This window comes from Haemaphysalis longicornis, unplaced genomic scaffold, assembly GCF_048455015.1.
Source record: "Haemaphysalis longicornis isolate Haplotype H1 unplaced genomic scaffold, Haemaphysalis longicornis Haplotype H1 scaffold_9, whole genome shotgun sequence".
Lineage (NCBI taxonomy): Eukaryota > Metazoa > Arthropoda > Arachnida > Ixodida > Ixodidae > Haemaphysalis > Haemaphysalis longicornis.
In genome coordinates this window covers 40,178,628-40,202,229 of record NW_027526460.1, presented here as the reverse complement: position 1 = coordinate 40,202,229, position 23,602 = coordinate 40,178,628, and the positions used below count along the sequence as shown (strand labels likewise).

Sequence of the window (23,602 nt, the reverse complement as noted above, 5' to 3'; positions counted from 1 at the left end):
AGAACTAGGATTCAGTAGCTCACTCAGTTTTTAGATGTTTTTTTAACGAAAAAAGCAAGAAGTATTTAAAAACTTTCAAATTTTGCGCCACAGTGACGTGTTATGAGCAAGAAATAATTTTCAGTGCGTTAACTGCACGTTAGCATTCAAGTGATGCGGTCAAATGGAACTAGAGGCCCCATTACAGACGTCCAGTCATGTGTCGTCGCGACAGGTCAGTTAGGCGGCCGCCAATCGCACAAACAAGAATTCGTGGCGTCATAGAAAAGTTGCGCAAAATTGGCTAGGGGGTCGCGACTGCTTCACATGTTTTCTTTAATATCTCCGTTATTTGTTCGAAGATTGCGATGATATTGGTATCATTGTTATCGGGACTAAGCAGTCTTTCTAAAACCCAACTTGTATTTTGTCTTCATGGCTCCTTTAACATGGCCAATGAAGTCGACCCGTTACGTGCAATGTACATGATTGTTAGACAAATTATTGAGTTAGTCTGTTCTAACCCTATACTCGGTAAAAAATAATTAGGATAGCTTCAACGAAAGCTTAATTTTTAAATTTAATCCTGCTTATTGGGTGGGCTCCTGTCGAGTTTACACTGGAAGACGGTGACAACTATTTAACGAATCTGGTGATGTTGCCTGAGCCAAAGCTAGGTGTTCCACATATCAAGAATGCATCAGTAGAAACAACCGTATACACCATCCCAGTTTATATTGTTCTGCACGCTGTATTACAAAAAAAACATTTTTTTTAAACATAGAGATGTTTAGCGTAAAGGTGCAGCAGCATTTGTGACGAAAACAAAGAGCTAGCACAAGAAATAAAAAACGGAAGAAAGCTTCACGCACCTACATTCAGAGAACCAAGAGACAGCGAAATAACTTCGCATAGAACTGGGCTGCGAATCATTGAACGCCAAAGGCAGGCAAAACACTCCAGAACTGCGAAAAAATAATCGTAGCATCTTCATCCCTTACTTGAAGTCTCTGCTATCACCACGAGATGAAAACTTTGGAGACACCGCTGCATTTGTTTTACTTTTATTGCATCACTTAAAGGCGTAGAAGAAACGAGCAAAATTTACAAATGAAGCTCTGCGAGCGAGTTAGCAATGCTATCATTTTGACAACTTTGACTGCGAAGCGAAACTTTAGCGTCGATAACAAAAGAACATAAACTTTAATACATACCCTGTGAATTTTCTAACATTTGGGAGCTACATCCCGATATCAACCTGCTGCGGTGCTAAGTGACTAAGGCGCTGTGCTGCTGAGCCCACGAACGCGGATTCGATGAAGGCCGTGGTGGCGGCTTTTCTGATAGATACGGAAAGCGAAAACGCCCGTCTGTTGAGATTTCGGTGCACGTCAAAGCACCCCATGTGGTAAAAATTAATCCGGAGCCCTCCACTACGGTGCACCTCATAGACATGCATAGCTTTGGCACGTTAAACCCCAGAATCAAATCTACATCCCGATATCAGTAGCACTCTGTAAACAGCCGTCATATTCCTCGCGACATGTTGTCCTGATCGAGCATTCGTTTAACGTGATTCAGCGTGTGGAAGCTTGGCTTTGTTCAACGGTGTCGGACAATCGTCTGGCTGAAGTCGGCATGCTTCAGCTGCATTGTGAAAAGAAAAATGAAAAGGAGAGGCAAAGTGTTCACACAGTTAACCACTTTGTGACGCGCGTGCCTGTACACGCATGGTGCATGAATGAGTGACCGTGAGAAAGATTTTCACAATCTTCCCTGAACACATCATTTAATTCTACATGTCTGATCTGTGCCAGACAATTGTTTGAAAACGTCAGCCTTTGATCGAAAATGTTGCCGCCGCAGTCGTTTCTTGTAGTTATACATGAGCGTGATCAAACATCTTGAAACGTAATACAGTCAAACCTCAATGTAATGAACTTCAATGTAACGAAACCCCCGTTGTAATGAACCCCGGAATTTCTTTTATTTCAAGTGCATGCACACCATGTGTTTTCACTCTCTGTGTAACGAAGTCGCGTTTCCCAAGATTTTGGTTGTGGAAGTAGATTTGGGGAGATGCAAACGCTGAAAGGTGGTCTCGATAAAACACGAACGGCGACACGGGCTGGCCAATGCCACGGATGCAGAGAGCCACGGAGTCCATGAGCGAGCTCCTTGCCTATGAGCTCCTTGCCTACAAGCTCCTTGCCTACAAACTGCGTATGGCGCCGCCACCGCCTTATGCCACCGCTATGCCCTTCGCTCGAGTTTGCTCATACTTGTTGGGTTCCAGCATTCCAGCAAGTGCGCGAAAAAGCATTAGTGGTCTTTATGAGCCTTGCACGCGCGTTCCTTTTATGCCCGCATCCACGATTGCGCGCCGGAAGCGGCTTCTGCCTAGGCCAGAAGGCGACTCTCACCGCGCAGCAGTGGGAAGAGCCTGACGATTTGCGCCAATGGCGAGGTGCCTACCCTACGGCAGGAGCTTTGAAAGGCTCGGGGATGCCAGTTGGCCCCGCCAGAGACGATTAGGCTAACCATTGCGGAGGATATTTGATGGGCGCTTTTCTAAGCAGCGCGGATGACATTTTATGGTGCAAATCTCGCCCTCATCATCAGCTTTTTTTCCCGCATGGACAACTTCGTTTGCCTTTCGTGTTGCTTTTCAGCGAGCGGTTATGCGCGGTCGCTGGAGCTACCCATACCGCACTGGTGGTCTCTGTGATGCATCAGCACACCTGTGGTATGCGAGGCAAGTTTTAGCGTGCAGAAAGAGCTTCATGCGGTTAACACTTCATGGTAATTGCTAATTTCACTGTAGAGAAATTTCAGTGTAACGAAGTATATTATGAATTTTATCAACTTCATTACACCGAAGTTTGAGTGTACTTAAAATTACTTACATTTTCATTATATCTGTTGGATGCTGTAAATTTTATGCAACTTCTTGCCCCCCTCCCTCCCCCTACGACGGTGCAACCGGTTTTCCACCCGCAAGACAAAATCCTGCCGACGCCCATGGTCAGGCTTAACTTTGTGGGCAGACACTCGAGACAATGAATTATGCGCAAGAATTCTGGGGCGTTCCGAGCAAATTTGCAGTATTCGAAAACCTTGCTGAGCACGGAGTACAACAATGTTTCCGCTTCACAACCATGCTTTTTGAACAACTTTCTGTGAGGTAGGTCTGAAAAAATGAGGAAAAAAAAAAAAAGAAAGAAAGAAAGAAAGGAAGAAAAGAGAAAGAAAAGGACAAACTCCTCCCTCTCCTTACCTTCCAGACATCCTGCCGTATGAGCCGTAGCAGCTTTCCCTTCAATCCCACGCTCACGGGGCACTGGAGCCCTCTGATGTGGTCGCAAGCAGCCTTCACTAACTGCAGTGAAGCAGCCACGAAGCGCAGGTACGATAGTTGTAGGGGGAACGCCTTGCTCTCGTTCTGGGGACAAACGCGCACAATCCATTAATAACAATCACAACCAATCAATGGGACGCGTTTAAGAGGGTCGCATTCACAGGCAGGGATTACACTGCCTACCTGAATGCTCTGGGCCTCGCCAACACCGTGAACCAGCCTCAACAGGGCAAAGTACACGACGAGCCGGCAGATTCTCTCTGGAACTTTTTCGTTCGTTGCCCACAAGGTGGCGTTGAGATCTTGAACTTCCACAACCTGCGCACAGACGAAATAGCAGCCATGAATCTCAGCTATGTGAACCACCACCAAAGGTTCCATTTAGTCAAGCCAGGAAAGTAACACCTTTGACATGCATAAATCTGTCAGGTACAGACAGATTTTAGTTTATTCAAGAGCTGTTCTGTATTTTGTTGCAATATACAGTCAAATATCATTACTGCAAACCCCATATTAACGAATTTCTCAAGTTTATGAACATTTTAAAAATCCCCACCAGATTGCTTATACAGTAGACTCTAGATAAACGGAACTTCAAGGGACCGGAAAAATTAGTTCCGTTTAACAGGAGTTCCGTTTACTGAGAGAGATGTTCTAAGGTGCAAATTTATGTGCGTACACACTTCTAAAGGCATTTCATGGAACTCTAACCACTAGAAAGTGACTGTGGCTGATGGTTTTCAGAAAGCAAGAAAACTACAAGAAGCGTAGGCACATCATTCACAAAGTTGATTTGGCAACAATGAGTCGCTGTGCACTACAAAATGCGTCAATTATTTTTCTTTGAGCCCTTGCAACTGCATCTTCACGGAGGCTAGAGGCCTCAACTTCGCGAGTGCTTACGAGCCACCGAATTTAGAAGACGGCAACGTGGTAATGAAGGACGAATAGCACAATGATGGCACGAAAGAGGCGACAGGAGGTGAGCCCTGAAGCCTCGGCGTCTAGAATCGAGACCGAACAACTGGAACAAGAACTGCGATGTTGCATTCGTTGCGCTAACACGGCTAACTACTTACGAGACGAGGCTTACGAGGCCAACAAGGGTAAAAAAGAATGGAGGAAGAAAAAAAAAAACAAGAACGAAACAGCCAGAACCGTAAAAAGCTGATTCTCATGCCAGTGGATTTCACAAGAAGTTCCATTTCTGGTTCCGTTTACACGGTGATGCGGAAATTTTAGTTCCGATTACCGAGTTTTTTTACGTTATCTGAATACAAAGCCAACCAAATTCCAGGCAACTGTTCCGTTTAAGCGGCAATTCCGTTTTAAGCAATTTCCGTTTATCGAGATTCTACTGTATTTTCAATGTAAAAGTATTTCAGAACTACGAATTTAAATTTAGCATATACAGTTAAACCTCGATGTAACGAAGTTGGTAAAATTCGTAATTTACTTCGTTACATTGAAATTTCGCTACAGTTAAACCTGGATGTAACGAACCTCCATGTAACGAATTCCTGGATTTAACAAATTTTTTCCAATCCCCAACTCCATCTCCATAGAAGTCCATGTATTTGTGACCTCCACGTAACGAAGGTGTTGCGGTAATCGACCTGAATGTAACGAATTCGCGGCACTGATCATTTATGATTTTGAGCCGTAACACTACTAAAAATTTGTAAATACAACGCGCAAGTTCTATATAATAGGGGAAAAAATATGGGGCAAGATGGCGGGTAGAACGCATACGATTGCAGCAAGCAAGTGCGTGCCATCCATGCGAGCATCGATGTTTTGTGACGTCTGGTGGCGCTGCCGTGCCGAACGGGCGAGCGCACTCTGGTTAGGCTGGTCCGGTAGGTGTTCTGTTGTTAGGCGTAGCGCATTCTCAGCGCGGCGACGTCGTGGGTATCGTTGTGAGCGCTCGCTGTGAAAATGAGCTCCGTGCCGTGGAAGCGCAAGGTTTTGTCACGTCGGCTCGCAGGATGATGAGGAAGCATTGGAGGAGTTCGTTTCTCTGGACCGCCGCGTTGCGTCGTCTTTGACGCGAAAGACACAGGCGAAAATAACGCAGTTTTTTTGTGTTAAATAAACATTTGAGGTAAGTTGCGCTAAATCGGCATCTGCCGCATGTTTTTTTTGGTGTTCGTGATGATTTCCCTGGTGTTTACTTGAAAACTGCATGTAACGAAAACCTGGATGTAACGAAAATTTGCGAACTTTTTTCAATTTCGTTACATCCAGGTTTAACTGTACATTGAAATTCGCGGTTTTAATGAAGTGTTCATCCCGTGAAGCATTTCCTGCAAAAGAAAACGTAGCGCGCATACACGGCTGGCGCACTCTTTCTGTTTCTATCGAAGCTTAATCGTCTATGCGGGCATCAGAGTGAACCGCATGGAGCGTTTTCTCCCCGCAAAAGCACGCCCCGCAAGCCACAGGCGCGCTGACGCAGCCGCGGAGACAACCCGCGCGATGTGAGTAGCTCCAGCGACCGCTTCCGCTCGCTGAAACGCAACCCGAGTGGCAAACGAGAGGGGCATTCAAGAATAAAAGCGGATAACGTGGGCGAAATTTTCACTTTGTAAAGCGTCATACGCGCAGCTTACGAAAGCGCCCATCAAATATCTTCGGCATGCCCGAGCACTTCGAAGCTCCCGCCATAGGGTGCGCGCCTCCCCATTGGCGAAACTGGTCAGGCTCCTCCCACTGCCGCGTGCAGCGCAAGTCACTTCCTGGCGCAGAAGCCGCCGCCGGCGCAAAATCGCGGACGCGGTCCGAAAAAAACGTGCGCACAAATGCTTTCTGCAGCGATGAAACCCAACAAGCATGAGCGAACGAAGGGCAAAACGGCGGCATGCGGCGGCGGCGGCCCCGCAAGAGGCGATTAGGCTTACCACCGCGGAGGATGTTTGATGGGTGTTTTCGTAAGCGGCGCGCATGACGTTTTACCAGTTTTAATGTGAAAATTTCGCCAACGTTATCCGCTTTTTTTTTTCTCTCGCGTGCCCCTCTCATTTGCCCCTCGAGTTGCGTTTCAGCGAGCGGTTGGAAGCGGTCGCTGTAGCTACTCGCATCGCGCGGGTTGTCTCCGCGGCTGCGTCAGCGCGCCTGTGGCTTGCGGGACGCGTTTTGAGTTTTTGCGGGGAGAAAACGCTTCGTGCGGTTCACGCTGATGTCCGCGTAGGCCCGCGTAGACGATTAAGCTCCGACAGAAAGAGAAACAGTGCGCCAGGCGTGTATGCACGCCACGCAGTTTGTAGGCAAGGGGCTCGCTGCATCCGCGGCATTGGCCGGCCCGTGTTGCCGTTCGCGTTTTATTGAGACCCATTTCGGCGCCTGCGTCTCCCAAAATATACCTCTACAACGTAAATTTCGTGCCTAGTTCTCCATGAAACTTCGTTACATTGAAATTCCCGCAAACGGGACTTCATTACACAGAGGGTGAAAATACATGGTGTGCATACACTTGAAGTTACGAAAAATTCCGTGGTTCGTTACATCGAGGTTTTCGTTACATTGAAGTTCGTTACATCGAGGTTTAACTGTATTTCAGAATAATCCACGTAATTTATTTTCTCCTTGATAATCTAGGAACATCAGTATCACAAATTCAGGTAAAAGTAACAGCACTGCAACTCTCACACGAAACAGAAACCACCGTGTCTGTGTGTATTCCCCCAAGCACCAGTAGCTATCATCATCACCAAGTTGAGTTCCAACTGCTAGCACCACCACAAAGCCGTGGTTTAATGTTCAGTAGCCTAGCAGGCCTAGCCGCCTTTGCCGCTTTTCTCTCTCGTGTTTCGTTGTGTTGGGTTGCGGTGGCTGGTCAGCTGTTCTTGCTATTCACGTGTGCGGGCAAGTACTTCTTTGTTATAGGGAATCTTGCTGCGAAGTTTGTGCGAGACCCAACGACGAATGCAGCTAGCAACGGAGCCAAGAAGAAGTGAAAGTGGTGCGAAGGAAGGCGACTGAGGGCCACCGAATGCAGAAGATGAAATCCTGTCGAACATTAACGTTTTAGTGCACATGAACAAAGTCCGAACTTTTATCGCTCTCCGCAATACCATGCCCGATGAGGTATTATGCAAAGTAAAAGATAAATTAAAGCCGTTCCACTCGATGTGAAAGCTGTCGGAAGTACAGAGCAGTGATTCGCCATAATACGTTATAGCCCCGTTATCCGCTCACTGCTACCACCCAATGCAATTCAAATTTCCTGCCTTCGCAGTGCTCGCGCGCCCCATGTCTGAAACTGCACCAGCAGGAATTCTGTTCTTTTTGTGCTTGCTTTTCCTCCTACACGTGCCGGAGTTGTACTGCCACTTTTTTTCGCTTAGTAAAAACCAACCAAACGAGCGTTCCTAACTGAATGAACGAGGGCGCTGCCGATTAAATACGTATATTTTGCCTCAATTGTACCTACAGTTTTCTTTGTGCTAAACAGCGGGGAGATGTATGACAAGCACCAGTGGTTCACGAGTTTAGAATGCTTATGACTACATAAACCGCTTGGCTTTCGAATACTCTTTGTTATGCCACTACGACAGCGGCTACGACGGAACGCCTTGTTGCTCTACTTGGGTCCAGCAAGCGAGCTACGAGGACAAAGCGAGCGCCTTAAGGGCTCTGCACTTAATAGAGGCATTTCGAATCAGTTGTGCGTGCTGCACGCGCCAGAAGTAACTGATTTCATCAAATAAAGCAGCTTTGAAGTGAGTGCAATATTTTTTAGAGTTTGCTTGGCCGCACATGCGTCTACTGCCAATGTACAGCATTTTCATATTCCCATGTTTGTGCGCTGCCTCATGACCGTAAGTTTTTCATTACAATGATATTTCAAAATAACGAATTATTTTTCGCAGTCCCGCGTGATTCGTTATATTTCGATTTGAGTGTAATCTGACTATACCACGAAGTCATACACTGCAGTACACATAGAAATTTTAATAGAATTAAAACGCCCTACAAGAATACCAACGTAAATTTCACTGTTGAGTTTTTAAACCAAAGGCTATCTGTCAGGGATCTTTATTTTCTAGTGCACAAATCATTTCATCACCTATCCGCACATAGCCTATTATATGTGTCTTATCTACATATTTCCTTATCTGTTTATGCACCTTTGAACTGTCGCTTACAGATACACTGAGTTCATAATTCAAGGAAGCTTTTAATGCTATTAATGAACAGGTGTATACATAGCCATGGCCTCCAGTTGGCCTTGTAGACAATGTGCCAAGTCACCTTGCTTTCGTTTCATTTTCCCAATAAACAAGTGAAAGATCCTGTTAGGCACACAACATTTACTCTGAACTGCAACAATGTAGATGAAAAAGAAGTTCTCTCAGGTGTTACAGGCTGTAACACACAGTGTATGTATCCCCACTATCAGCTAATGGATACAAGAGTTGAGAAACAATAGCCTCATAGTTAGCAGAGCGAAGTCTGCTCCAACTTGAGTGAGACAAAAAAAAAAGAAGAAAAGAAAAGAAAGTCACTTGACGTCCAACCTGTTTCACCATCGATGCTTTCCTCAATAAGTTTTTCTGTTGCCACAAGCACAGAGATGCAGAGAAACCAAACATGGCTCATCAGGCTGTTTTCCCACAGGCCTGAAACCACAAAAGCTGTGCTTCCCCGCACTGACCCTGGTGAAGAGGTCGATGAGCTTCTGGGCAGTGCCAGCGGTGGAGTACATCAGGATGGGCTGCCAGCCGTGCAGGTAGTGGCCGATCTGGTCCGGTGCCGCCTTCATCACTTTCACCACGAAGGAGGAGCACAGGTCGTGGTTGTACGGGTGCTCCATGGTCAGCAGGGTGGACGTGATCACAAAGTTCGTGTTCCTGCACAGGCAGCAGGCCCAGCAACGCAAGACTGCTTCCCCGCACACGGAGTGCGATTCACAACCGGGCCAAAAATGGTCACCACCGACTGCCAACTCATCGCCCTCACCATCGTCGGCCTGTTTATACCTCTCCCATGTTCCTCCAACCCTTCCTACCTAGTGATGCCCTAGTCCATTCTTCACCTCAGAAGTTTCTTATTTCACCCCTCCATCGAATTAGACGTCTTTCTTTACCTCTAATCTCTCCTCCCCACAGCCACTCTGTTACCTTAATAGCCCACCGGTTGCCATTCTTCAACCTGCCAAACAAAACGTATTCACACCTAGCATCTGTCACCGCCACTTTTACATTCGTGTGGTACATGCAATGGAAACCACAACCCCCTTGAAGGCTCTTGATGGTCAGTGGTGCTTGCAGTGGCTACCATTTCCCCACTTTACGTGCTGTCTCAGTTACCCGGGTTTCACCTGATTTGGCGCACTCAGACTGCCGGCCCCGGCACACACGGAACAAGGAGGGACACAGAACTGCTCCCTAATATGCCATTAGACTGCGGACTTCATACACTAGAGTTTAGAGCTAAACAAGCCTGTCTAAAATATCCGTTTCAACTACTGCACAACCATTATAGAATCGACGCATACAAGTTCATCCACCCTTCGGAATCACGGCAAACAAGGCAAAAACACACACACGCCTTGACTGAATATTCCTGCAATAATGCAACGTTCAAATATTTCTGTTTCCCGCTCGCTATCCGAGAATGCAACCGCTTGGACCCGTCCGTAACTAACACGGACATTAACTGATTTCTTGTCCCGAATCACTAACGTTACCAATTAGCAGAAAAATAAAACATGCAATTCTAATGTTTATGAAGCGTGGATTTAAAAGTCACGTGTACTGTACACTGTACAGTGAACAACCCGTAACTTGCGCCTGCGTAACGTACAACATCATCAGGGTTCGTACAGGCTTCAAAAGCAAAAATTCAAGGGTTTTCAAGGACCAGAAAACACATTTTCAAGGTTCCCATCTAATGTTTTATCTGGGATTATTTATAACCTTTCCAACACAATGCAAAAGTTTTTTATTGCACAATACCTAAGCACATTAGTGCACATTCAGATAGGTGCTAACGGGTTCGTAAATGCCCCCAGCTTTATTTTTTTTATTTCATGGCTGATATTTACAGGTTTTTCTTTTTTCTGTGTTTTCTGAGGCTGTTTGATTTCAAAACTTAGTTTATGTTGCCTGCATCTCCTGTTTTGTCAGCAAGAGCATCAACTGGAGCAAGTGTTGCTTTTCAAGGCAGGATGAAGTATGCGCATGTCCACCACTTGCAGTTAAAAGCAAACGTAGATGGAGCGTATGAGGCACAGACTAGATGGAAGATGCAAGATAGAGAACAGAAGCTGGCTTCCACTAAACTGTATCATGATATGGATTGGATTAAAAAGTTCCTGCTCCCAATGTTGCCTTGTAATAATGAAAATCCACCAAACTTGTAATTTCACGCAATACACTGAAATTTGATTGTTACAATGTTTTTTTACATTTATTAACACCTAAAATCCATGACCAACACTTTAAATTCTTGTGAAAAGGCAGGGCCATTGAAAAATCAAGGGTATTCAAGGACCATTTAAAAATTCCAGGACTTTCCAGGCCTTGAAATTGACACTTCTAAATTCAAGGGTTTTCAAGGTTTTCAAGGACTTGTGCGAAATTCGCAGCGGCTGAACATGATTCATGTTCAGCCGCTGCGAATTTTTACTGTACTTATTTTTCTATAATAATGCATTTTTCCTGCGAATCTCTGTTTCTCTGTTTATCTCTTGTTTTTCGGTTTGATGTAAATACTACATACCAACTGTGCAAACCTTCCGTAGTGTGATTTACTTGGTGACCCACACTTTTGTGATTTCTTTTTTTTTTGCTGTCCCATTCCTGCTTGATATTGTTCGTTGTGGTTTGCACAACATATGGTTAGTCCGTATGTCAATTTCTTTTTCCTAGACAAGTTTTTTTTTTAGCTTACTTGGGAATATTTCCCCTGTTGACATCCTTTATAAAGTGTGGAACCGTGAATTATTATGCTTATATTATGCGTTACTCAACCCTTGTGCTTGTTTCACTTCTTCGGTATCCTTTACAGATATGTGGAATCTCAAAAATATGACGCTTACATTATGAGTTACTTAACCCTTATACTTGTTTCGACTTTTTCCGTTTATTACTGTTGTATTACCTACCGACTTGGTACTTTTGTATGTATATGTCTATACTCCTGCATGACCACCTGCCTTGGTCTCAAAAAGAGACCGGCAGTATTCCAAATAAATAAATAAAAGCGCAAGGGTGTTTCTCATTTGTCGAACCGGCAGGAGACCTCAGATCTGTTTTTCGTACGCTCAACAAGCAGCTGTGAAACTGTTACAAGTGGTGGTTCAGACAGCTCCTTTAGTGTGATGAATTCCACTGCATAAACAAAAGTCACAAAAGGCCCCAAGAGGCTCGAACTTCCCTACAATGCCTCCAGGCTGACATCAGCATCAAATGATTTTTGATACCCGAGTCCCTATACGCTATGGAGCCCTCTTCATAACAATTAGCACAGATGGTTTGAAACAGAAAGTATCCCTATAACAAGATTAACTACAACAACCGTTTCAAAACACCAAGCATCCCTAACAAAATAACGGCTGGCTGAGCAGTAACGATCCACAACATCTTCAAACGCCCTACATGCCAGTGCACTTGGTTGAAAAATACAAATGCACTGGAAATTGCTAGTAGCAGTGATCACCACCTAAGTGAAATTCACCGAGGCATTAACCTAAACCTACAGAACTGAAAGCACAGCCACAACTCCCCTTTTCTGCGACTCTTCAATAAAGCAGTCTAATTATTTTGTGCCTGCCATCTTTCCCACGCATTAGTCTGCCCACCTGTATTCCAGACAGTGCACCTGGAATTCCATGAGCGAGAACACTGGAGAGCATTACAAGCTTGACTCAGCATCTATTTAAAAATTGCCACAACTGCACTCGGCAAAAGTTTACAGATCAAAGTATTTCCCTACCTCCGTTGTGTCATCAAATTTAAAACCACACCAGCCATAGAGCAAGCACATTCTGTTAAGAAAAATTCAGAATGACCCAGCACGTTATCAAAATGCAATACACCACACATTTGTACATACTGTCTTGACTGGCCCAGTCTGGGATCCCGAAACAGCACGCCATACTTGGACGAGCAGCACACGGAAATCAAAAAATTAAAGGCTGTGCTCCGGACCACCTCGACATCTTCCTTGGACGCTTCCTACACAAAACAAAACAAAATGGCAATGTAGAAAGAAAGTCCACTATGAGAGTGATGGGAATGTTGGGAAAAAAAATTGCCAGCCGTTAATGATATTAGCTAGCAACGAGACAGAGGGCAGGAATGAGGGGTGCTGTTTGGGATCCCTGCAAAACGTGACACAAGCCCTCCAATCACCAATAATTACGACATCACCTGGATCGTTGCCTTTTTGATTTCGAAGTTTGAAGCCCATGAGTTAGGCGGTCCCAATTAATGTGACCTCTAGGGGAAACTGGTTCCCAAATTTGGGCTCTGCAAATTGCAAGTGCTAGGTGTACTGGGCCCCCACCCAATCAGCTCCTTCCTCTGGTCAGCCATTGCCTGCGCACACATGTAACGACTGGAAACAACAATTACCTAGTGTCCATTTTTGGGCTATTCTCGTCGTTAAATAGAATAATGAGTAATAATGATGAATAATGAATGATACGCCACTCCCGATTATTTGTTACCGCTCACCAGGGGCTACAAGCCGTAGCTCTAACATGGCTTATAAAGGCACTTGCACTATAAATGCAACAATGCACAGCCCCCGAAGTTGCTGCGTGGCAGGGAAATCAGCGCACTCACCAGCACCGCTTCGGGGTCCTCCTTGTCGGTCTCCCGCTGCGCCTTGTACTTGTTCCACTTTCCCGACAGGGTCCACGGCTTGGGCCCTTTCCAGGTGAGCAGCTGGACGACGTACTTGAGCGACTTGTCGTTCAGCATCTTCACCTTGAGCGTCTTGGTGAAGGATAGGCTCTCCACAACCTGGGGGAACAGGAGGGGAAGGCAGCACTGGCAGAGCTGCTGAGATTTCGTTTTCCTGGCAGGGTCGTTTCCACGTGAAACACCCGATGCCCCACGCCAACTCTGCCAGTACCAACGGCTAGCAGTTTGCGATGAGTTTAGACTGCCATATGGCCACTGCTTGTTTCTGCATTATAATGCGCGAGTCTTACCCCCCTGGCCCGGTGCTGTTTCCCTCCTTTGTACTGAGACCGCTTTGTAAAATGCTTACGCCAATAAACTTGTGAACATTTGAAGCGTCTCAACCCTTAGGCCACTGCCGTGGGTTATTACGGGCCAAGACGTGTTGCCAATCATGCAGTCCCGGGTTCATTTTACGGCCCTGGTGGCCGTTTTTCTGGCAAAAGTAAAAAAAACAAAGATGCCTGCGCACACTAAGAATCCCGAATAGCATACGTTAATCCACAGCCTTCCAAAATGACCCACCTTATAGCCATGGGTACAGCATTGCTGTGCGACTGATTACTAACAGTACAGCCATGCGGAGCTCAACAGTAAAAGTTCCACGTGTTTTTCCAATCTCAACTTGTTGACTGCAGTTTTCAGAACAACAAAGTTTCCCTAACCACAAACTTCACTGCACACCACTTGAATTTTGCTGCAGTATAGGTTGTATTCACTGGCGTGGCGTGCATGCCGGCAACCATGTTAGTGTGCCCCCATGCCATTGCCTGCGCATCCCCATTGCTAAGGCGACGTCGTATGCACGGGCCATGCACAGCACATGCAGCCGCGACTCCTCCATCTATGCCGGGCTGCCCACGACGCAGCTTGTGCTTTTCTCGTACTGAGTGTGTTCCAGTGATTCTATAACTCAGGGTGTGACGTATTAGCATTGGTTACGTCAATACAGGGAATGTTCCATTCATCTGTGTGGCAACCTTGTGCTGCAATCCAACCCCAACTTCCATATGAGCAAGTACAAGCTGGTCGTGGCTCAAAGGCTGCAAAGTGAGTGCCGTAGTGGCACTGTTGTGCAGCAGCATTTCTACGGGCAGCAGCAGCAGTATTGTGTCCCACTGAGCTCAAAAGCATAACCTAGACATCACGTACTGCTTTTTGCAGCACGACACGAGTGAAGTCATCGGCACAGATCAGCTGACTGCCAACTGCCGTGTTTTGGTATCGGCCAGAGATTGCTCAGCTCTCAGCGAGTGTCTTCCCGTTCGGCTGCTCGGCTACTTGCCGATAGTCTTGCTAGTCTCCCAGCTAACAATGCACTCACTGCTACGCTACCGTCATAACTCAGTCTACGGGCATGACCGCTCACACTTTTTTCAGAAGCATCATGTCACTTTTTCACTGAACAACACTGCTGTGGGCAAGCAGCGGGAGCACCTGTGTCGATATCAGTGTACGCAGGCAACTGTGTTGCAGCGCAGGCATTTTGTGCGTCGTGCCGCTTTCTTTCGCAACTATGACTCCATTCTCCGGTGGTGATGAGGAGTTCTCGAGAGCAAGTAGAGCATCACCACACAATGTTACTGCGATTATTCAGATCTGCTGACATCCCGGCCGAGAATCGGTTGGTAACAAAGCGGACGCCGGGCCTGCTTTTGTCATCCGTGAGACGCAAATGCATGCGCAGACATGGCAGGCACTGTCATGGCAGTTTTCATTCTTGCCAAGAGAAGAAACCACCCCCTAAACTTTTATGAAAATACCGTCTATATTTCAATCGCACTTCATACAGCCACTGTGCAGAATTTATATCAAGAGCACTGCAATAAAAGTCCCACAGTTATATATCACTTGGGCACTCTTTTTCTCTAGAGGCATTGCGTGGGAAAAAGAAAAGAAACAGCCCTTAGTGTTATCACAAAAATTTGAGAATCAACAACTCGGGCTACAATGATAACAAGAAACTCTAGCTGCTATCTGATTGTTCAAATACTGTAAAAAAAGGTTCACTAGAAAAGCAGCAAATGGCACTACAATGTAGAAGGCTTAACATGGCTTTTTTAAGCACAACAAAAAAGCCTTCTACAGCTGAGAAGATCCACCCTGTCGGGTCAGCTAATTTCATGCAATGAAATCATCTTATAAGATCGCTCACCTTTGACTGAAATGTCGACAAAAAGCTGCGTATGAACGGCGCACGGTCGTACAAAAGGCCAGGAAAAATGCTGTTTATCAGCCCTGTAAGGGAACATAGGCAGTAACGTCACTACAATACATTAGAACAAAGCCCAGCAGTCCCTTGACAACACAGTGCAAGTGAATAAATTGCTACTTACAGTGCTTGTGCTTACTGAATTAGCCATGCACACAATAGTGAAGGTCATTTTAACCTTCACTGATGAGGCCAATAACAAAACAGACCATTACAGAAGGATTATGACTGTCATTTCAGTCATCTATAAAAATGTTTTGTTTTTACCGCGAAGACGTACTGAAGATATTTGCCAGAACACAGAACGGTCAGCAAAGCAAACAACTTGTACTTTTTTGGTACAAGTAGTGGTTTGTACTTTTCTGGTACTTGTAAATTTTTGGTACTTAGCGCAGTGGTTATGGCGCTGTGCTGCCATGCCCAAGGTCGTGGGTTCGATCCTCAGGTGGTCAAAATAAATTCGGAGCCCTCCACTACAACGCGCCTCATAGCAGAGGCGTAGCCCTTGGCATGTTCCCGAAATCAATCAACTTCCTTTCTTTTCTTTTTTTTTTTTAAGGAGCTAGCACAGGAACCCAGTTGTCAAGACCGCAAAATGAAATGTGCAAGCGAGTGGAGGATACCTGAAATGGCATTGACACACAGATAATCTATTGATGGCAAGGAAACAGCAATTTGAAAAGAGGAATTCCTCACCTTTGGCCTGCAAGACTTGGCGTGCCACTGAGTTGCTCCCAACAACCAGTATGGACATCAGGAAAAAAATGGTGCTCGTTCTTACATCTTCAGGATCCTGTTGGCATAAATGGATGAGGAAGATGTGCCGGGGGACCAATACGTAGGTAGGTGCAAGAACACAAAGTAAAGCAGATACTGCTTTAAGCTCTTTCTATCTTACAAGACAAACATGGAGTTTAATGTTCGATGACAGCTTAATAGGCCCTTGAAATGCCTCTGCAGACCTTTTGGGGACCATGAACTCCCATTTTAGAGCCATTGTTACATATTTACAATAAATACAGTTACAATAAAAATGGAACTTTCGCCATTTTACAGCAAATGCTTACTTCTGGTCAGGCATTTCTGGAAAAGGAAAATACAGAATATAAAATTATCATTACATGGAAGGCTCTGACTTCGTAATAAATACAACTGAGTAAATACAACGGCCAGTAAAAACAACCCAGCCCTGTTTTCAGATACGTGGGAACATGCGTAAAATAACACATCAAGCAGTCATGCTTAAAACAAATATGCCAGCACATAAAAGAATAAAAAGTTAGAAGCATGGGCAAGAGGAGGAGGAAAGAGGGGGGGGGGGGGGCAAACATACAGTAGAAGAAATTCTGGCCTAACCTTAACGAAAAAATTGGAGATTGGCAAGACATGTCACATGGAGGATTGGTAACATATGGATCATATAAGCAGCGACATGAATATACAGACAAATGCCACAAACAAAGACTACAGACATTCCAATCAACGTGAAAGCTGCCGGAAGTTCAGAGCAGTGATTTGCCATATGGGCTGTGGCGCCATTTATCCGCTCACCGCTACCACCCATCATGCTCTCCGCCTCCTCTCTTGATGAATTGAACAGAGGTTTGTCCAATGCAATTCAAATTTCCCGCCTTTGCAGTGCTCGTGTGCCCCCTGCCTGGAACAGCGCGAGCGGGATCTTGTATGTGCCAGCGTCTTACTGCGCAGTTTTGAAAGCGTCGTTCTTGGCGGCCACTTTTTTCACTTACTATCGTAAAAACGAACCCAACTGGCGTGCTTAACTAAATGGACGCAGGGGCTGCCAGTTATATACACAGATTTTGCCTCAAATGTACCTGCAGTTTACTTTGTGCTAAACAACGGGGAGATGTAGGACAAGTACCAGCGGTTTAGGAGTTTCGAACGGTTATGACTATATAAAATGCTTGGTTTTCGAAGCCTCTGTGTTACGCTGTTACGGGACGCCGTGGGGCTCTATTCGGATCCGTTATCTCGCTGTGCCGCCCGATTCTGGCATTCGCATGATGGTGTGACAACGAGCTACGACGACAAGGCGAGCCCCTACAGTGCTCTGCATTTAAAAGGCAGACAGGAACATGATGAGAGGTGAAAGAATTTAGGTACAAAAAAAGAAAAAATAACACAGTTCCAGCAGAAGATGTCTGAAATGACAGTACAATTGCTAGATATCCAGATATATATTTCCCCAAGCCCTGCTCAATGAAAAAGAACAAAAGAATGACATCATCAGCATCATCATCACTAGCTAAGTTTTGTCCACTACAGGATGAAGACCTTTGGGAGACAAAGATCTCCACATCTACTGTCAGCCAGCCAAGTCCTTTCTTTGCTCCCGAATTTTTGTAGTTCGTTCCTCCATCGAGTTCTTAGTCCACCCCAAATTCCTCCATGGTCCATGGGCAGCCACTCTGTCAAACGGATGGTCCAATTGTCCCTCGCACACGACGTGTCCCGACCATGCCCGCCTCCTCTGCTTAATTTGAATTAGAATGTCTTCCACAAGAGTCTGCTTCCAAGTCCATGTTCTTTAATCCATGTTTCCTTATCTCCATGTGTGACCCCTAGCATTCTTCTCTCCCTGGCCCAATGGACCATGGAGAAGAGTAGCAAGGAGTCTTCTTTATAGAAATTTTGCCACGAGGGCATTTAACTCTTTCGGGACCACCGGAAAAAGTGATAAAAAAGGGAGGTCTCGGTAGAAATTTTTTATTAGATAAAGCAAAGGCACCAACCTGCCTTAGCATATACCAAAATGCGGTTAATTATATGTTCTTTGACATACAATACCAAGTTTTACTTCAACACTGACGATAGAACTATGAAAAAATCTGAAAGTAAGAGCCTCGTAAAAAAACTACAGAAAAAGATAGAAAAAAGCCTAAATATAAAAATATGCAAAAAGAATAAAATTATTTCAGGATATACAAAATCTAACACAATGTTTGGTTCTTCATCGCGAAAGTTTCATGCGGCTAGGTGAAACTGGTTTTTTGTTTTGTGTGATCTCTTTGGCACTAGGACCATGGCTACGTCGTCGCCCAGGTACACGCCGGGATCTCGTCTCAGCGAAAACTTGGTCCGTTTCTCCGCTGGTGGCAGGAGATCACCACCATAGGTAGTTAACACCCTAGCGAACAAATATAAACCAGCCAGAACATATTTAGAGCACACGTACCAACTCCAGAGTCAATTGAAACCGAAACCAACACCCACCTTTGAGCGCGATTTGATGTTACAGGCTGATCGACACCCGAATCCTCACTCGAGCTGAAAATCTATCTCTAAAGCCGCATTCCGACTCTTCACTGCCACTCTCATCGTTAAAATCCACAGTAGAAGGCGAACATATGCGAGACGAGACGAGGAGGATTTCTTATCACGCTCGGGCGAGTATGACGCCATGTTTGTTTACATTCGAAACCACTGCCCGTCAGAATAAAATATCTGATTCGTTGCCGCCTGGCGACAAAAAAAGAAACTTCACAAAAAAGAAAACTCCAGTTTTCAAACTATCTCCTAGATGTCGCTAGGTGTTCCACAGAGCGAAAATTTGTATTGTGCAGGCTCGCGAAACCATCGATCATATGTGATCGATGGCCTATGGAGCGGTCCCGAAAGAGTTAAGGCGAAGAGCGGCATTGCTATGATGAAACAAAACCTGATAAAATTGCATTAAATGAAGGGAGTACTAAGAGCACACAACTCTACTTCGGTGTAAAGGACTACTTTCAAAGCATAAAGGAGGAGAGTTGTGAGGCATCCTACAAGCTGATGGTGCATAGGGCTGTCGGGAACCACGAGGTCACAGCGCAGCGCCAGAACAAGAATACTAACGTGGCAGGCGCTTTGAACTTAACTGCCTATGTGGTGAACTGAACTACCCATTTCACACCAATTCAATAAAATTCAGTTGAAAGTAGCACTTTTCAATGTCTTCTGTGTCCATGTGTTTTTTGTGCGCGTAAGATGAACGTTGTGGTGCACCAAGCACAGGCAGCGCGCTTCTTCTTTTCCCTTGTCTTTCGCAGCCAACGAAAGAGCGCTACAGGGCCATGGTAAATACAACATTACGAATAAGCAAGGTTGTGAGGTGGAAAACACAGTAAAGCAATGATTAGTGATGAGGAGTGACAAAAATGACATAGATATGGGGAGGTGGGAGGTAATGAAGAAGTCACTGCACCTTGCGACTGCGCGTGTTGAACCACGGGGTGAGGTCGACCGTCTCGAAGTTGATGACGCTGGTGACGTAGCGTGCCCCCTCTGGGCCGAGGGTGACAATGGAGGTGAGGAGGCGCATGGTGGCCCGGACATGCGAGTAGTTGGCCGTGCGGTTCAGCGACTGGTGCAGCAGGCGGCTGTGCTTCTGCAGCATCTGCTGTGCCGACACCAGCGCCGTGTTCACATGCTGTTGGAAGTCCTCCGGCAGCCGGGAGAACAGCCGCTCCAGGACGTTGTACACCGCCGTGTGCTGCACGGAGTTGGCCAGGAGGAAAAGAACAGGGGCAGAGAAGTATGTACCAACAAGCCCGCACTACCACGCTTTAACAGGGGCAGAATTCTGAGTTGTGTCCGTTTCAAAAATGTCCATTTCGCATCCGTTTCAGTCATGGCGTAGGCGCACTTGTGAGGCAATGACGGGCGCAGAAACCAAGCCTCACCTCAAGTGCTGCATTACACCTAATCGTCTGCTTTCAGCCAATCACGGCTAGCTCGAAACAGACACTTTGAAACGGGCATAAAATGGAGAAAACTAAGAATTCCGCCCCAGAGCGTCACACTTTGCACCGAGTGATGGCAGGCTGTAGCGGTGAATACATAGCCATTACGACTAGATAAGTTGCTTATAACCTAAAGACAACAACTATAAAAAAAAATGTACACACAACTCGTCTGTTTCCAGGGCCAAGGATACTAGAGAAAGGTGAAGTTACGAACTTGCAAAAAAAGAAGAAACTAGTACCATCAAGTTTAACTGCCTCTTCAGACAAATCTACACAGCTACCAGCTGTAGTCACATTGGTCTCGTCAATGCACCCTAATAATTGAAACGAAAGGTACGAAAAGGTGTGAACCACTGTGTAATAGCTGCTTGGAGGAAGAAGATGAATTATGACAGCCATGCTACCCATAAATACCCGCAGATCCCATTCCTGAAAAGCAAGAGACCATAAAGCAGATGCCCTGTGAGTTGGTTGCGTGGCACAAGGAATATTGCCGCACTACTACCATTACTTAATAATATATGTCATGACACAACCAGTAGTTACAGTTGCCACATGTCTGACTTCCCTGCTTCCAACCTCTGACATGTCTTTCTCCCAACAGAACAAACATTTAGTTGATGGTTAGGCTTTGCAGCACCCCTTGACACCCCTTCCCTTTATGGCCTTTACTGACATCCATCAACTGACCTTTTGCTTGCGTTGGGACTAATCTGTCAATTCGCCCTTAGACTATTGGTGACCTAAACGAAAACTGATGAAAATAAATTGCATAATTTTTTATCACTCAGTGGTCAGTCTTGAGCAGGGCTTCATCAAAAAAAAAGAACACAAGTGCTGTGTGCCTGTGCTTCTCTAGTTGTGTCCCTTATCTGCCATACATTTTCAATAACAAGATGTGCGATGATCCATTGGTCAAGAAAAATACGGCCCTATGAAATATGAAATTGGCAAGGAGAGGACAGGGTTACCATGACAGCGCCTGGCTTAACGCCGTCCAGAAGTGACATGACGCCCTGGAAGTTGGCATTGGTGCCATCGAGGAACTGCTTCACAGCATCCACCGTGCTTTCCCCGCTGGCAAACGAGTCTGCCGCTCCGACAAACTTCCGAAGCTCTGAAAAATTTTTGCAAAGCAGATTTATAAGCAGCGGCAATCAGTGACAATCCACAACAATGTGTTATGATTGTGAACACTACTAATAGCACAAAAGAAAAACCAAGGATCGAATACATTGTGCTCTGCATGGGTTTTGTGTGAAATATTTCAAACAGCACTCTATCTAAGATACCCTCCATGTACCAGCAAGGTTACACTCAACTTTTTAAATGATGCATAACTCTGACAACACTAGCCATGTTTTTTAGTAATGCTAAACTGGTTCTAATTACAATCGTGTGCCTTATTCATTCTTTTGAAGAGAGAAAATGAAGAATTAAATTATTGTTGAGGAGTTAGGTGATGAATGCAACAAGTTTGTAGAGTAAGACTAAAATTTCAACAAGGAATTCAATGATGATTGGGTCCATCAGATACGGATATGGATTTATGGCTTTTCCCTTTGAAACAGACAAACTACCTCATTGGACAATGCTGTGAGTGTCCTAGCCAAACAGAAATGTGATCAGAGGTTGCTAGAGCAGAATGTCAAAAAGTTTCCAGAGCAGTAAACAGAATGAGGATTTCAAGCAAATGCCTGACACACAATATGAAGTGTGGAAGAAGCTTGATTCTGCATTGCCCCATCACAATTTCAAAATGCATCATGGCATGTCACCTTTAACAATTTATTTTGCACCCTTTATGAATTCACACTCACCAATCCTCCTCCTGCCTTGGGAAGGGAGATGAGGGTTCAAGCACAACGGTTCAAAAACAAGCAGCTGTCCTTTGTAACAAAAACCATATTTCCTAATCAGTCAAAGCGAGTGATGTGGCATTTATGCACACCTCACCTTACCAAGGGAAGGTGGGGCGTGCATCAATACCTCCCTACCCTCCCATTTACATGGTACCTAAAAAGTTGCAGATGGGGAAGTGGAGAGAGAACGTTTGTCCATCTCCTCCTTTTCGATCCATTCATGGGTGGCCAGAGTGGGTGAGGTTGTGAAAGAAAAGACCAGCCCTGGCCTTTTTCTTTGCATTTCATTTGACTGACTCTTCAAAACTTTTGGTTACATTACAGTGATAAAAAGAGGTTGCGAGCTAAAGCTGGCCAAATAAATTCTACTGCATTATTTTAACCAGAGGTAGTACCTTTGAGCCGTAATTTGAGCAGAAAAATAAAACATGTGCGAGATTTGTCTAATTGTACATCTTGTGCATGCACTCAGGATCCGTCACGCATGTCAGACGTAACTGGTGAATATGTTTACACGGGCTGGTTTGGAAAGACGGGAACTAAAGGCCGGCCAATGGGCAATGCATGAGGGTGCCAGAGCTTGCCGAGTTGACTCAAGAATGGTTTCGCTTTGTACATGTACACCAAAATGGGTTACCACGAATTGTACAACTGCATGGGAAAGCTAACGTGGAATGACCAACGTGTTGCCAAGGTGTTTTAACGCTTACAGCCAACGTTGAGTCAAAAGGTTGTACTTGAAAGAAAAAAAAAACACAAAACCCCATATTTTTGTTGCCTGAGCTGTCATAGTTTGCTTGTGGCAACAAGATTGAGCGCAGCAAATTAGCTTTGGAGTTTCTTCACTTACACAATGCTTTTTGTGCATGTGTGTGCGCGTGTGTGTGCAAACAAAACGATGATATGTGCGCTTTTCTTTTTTTCGGCTGATAGATGGGCTACTTCCAAATAATGACGAGTATACAACAGTTTAACAACGATACGCGTAGAACTTGGTTGCCGTAGGCGCTGAAAATTAAAGCAATTGAACCGTAGTACGCCAGGCATTTTCTTCCTCACCACAGAATAAGAGGCAAAAAGACACATCGGAGCTATTACCACCACGTGGGATCAAAACACACGTCCTGTACAGCTTCGTGATTAATGGAATGGTTACCTTCCAAGAGATCACCTCCTTTGTCGAGCACATTTATGAACTTTTCGATGAGGAACGGTTCTTCTGTGTCAGTCTTCGGCTTTTTTTCTGGTGATTCGTCGTCGGTTTCCTCAGCGTCAATACCGTCGTCCTTCGTCTCGCTGTCTTTGCGCTCTTCCACTTCACTGCGCTTCCGTTTCTTCGGCATCTTCGCTTGTTGAGCAGTCATTTGCAAAAAGTTCACTTTACACAATGCCAAATACGGATAACAACTGTCATACGAGCAATGACATTAGCTGAGAGTGATTAAACAAACCACGCACATGCACATGCGCGCTCACACATCATGACGCATGTGCGCTGCCATTTTGTTTTTGTCACGTGGCTGGTCCTGTTG

The 23,602-nt window shown here is 45.3% G+C and overlaps 1 protein-coding gene across 1 annotated transcript in view; it reads right to left on the bottom strand.

The window, feature by feature from the left end:
• LOC144152607 (nucleolar pre-ribosomal-associated protein 1) overlaps positions 1 to 23,588 on the bottom strand; it is an 84,042-nt gene extending 60,454 nt beyond the window's left edge. The window contains exons 1-10 of the mRNA XM_077683933.1: positions 23,227 to 23,588; positions 21,180 to 21,325; positions 19,668 to 19,955; positions 16,160 to 16,256; positions 15,407 to 15,489; positions 13,132 to 13,311; positions 12,398 to 12,519; positions 8,994 to 9,189; positions 3,521 to 3,655; positions 3,257 to 3,421 (exon numbers count right to left, since the gene is read on the bottom strand). Coding sequence (XP_077540059.1) covers positions 3,257 to 3,421; positions 3,521 to 3,655; positions 8,994 to 9,189; positions 12,398 to 12,519; positions 13,132 to 13,311; positions 15,407 to 15,489; positions 16,160 to 16,256; positions 19,668 to 19,955; positions 21,180 to 21,325; positions 23,227 to 23,434 — 1,620 coding nt within the window. The 5' untranslated portion in view covers positions 23,435 to 23,588. The remainder of the gene's footprint in view (positions 1 to 3,256; positions 3,422 to 3,520; positions 3,656 to 8,993; positions 9,190 to 12,397; positions 12,520 to 13,131; positions 13,312 to 15,406; positions 15,490 to 16,159; positions 16,257 to 19,667; positions 19,956 to 21,179; positions 21,326 to 23,226) is intronic.
• Positions 23,589 to 23,602: the final 14 nt, after the last annotated feature.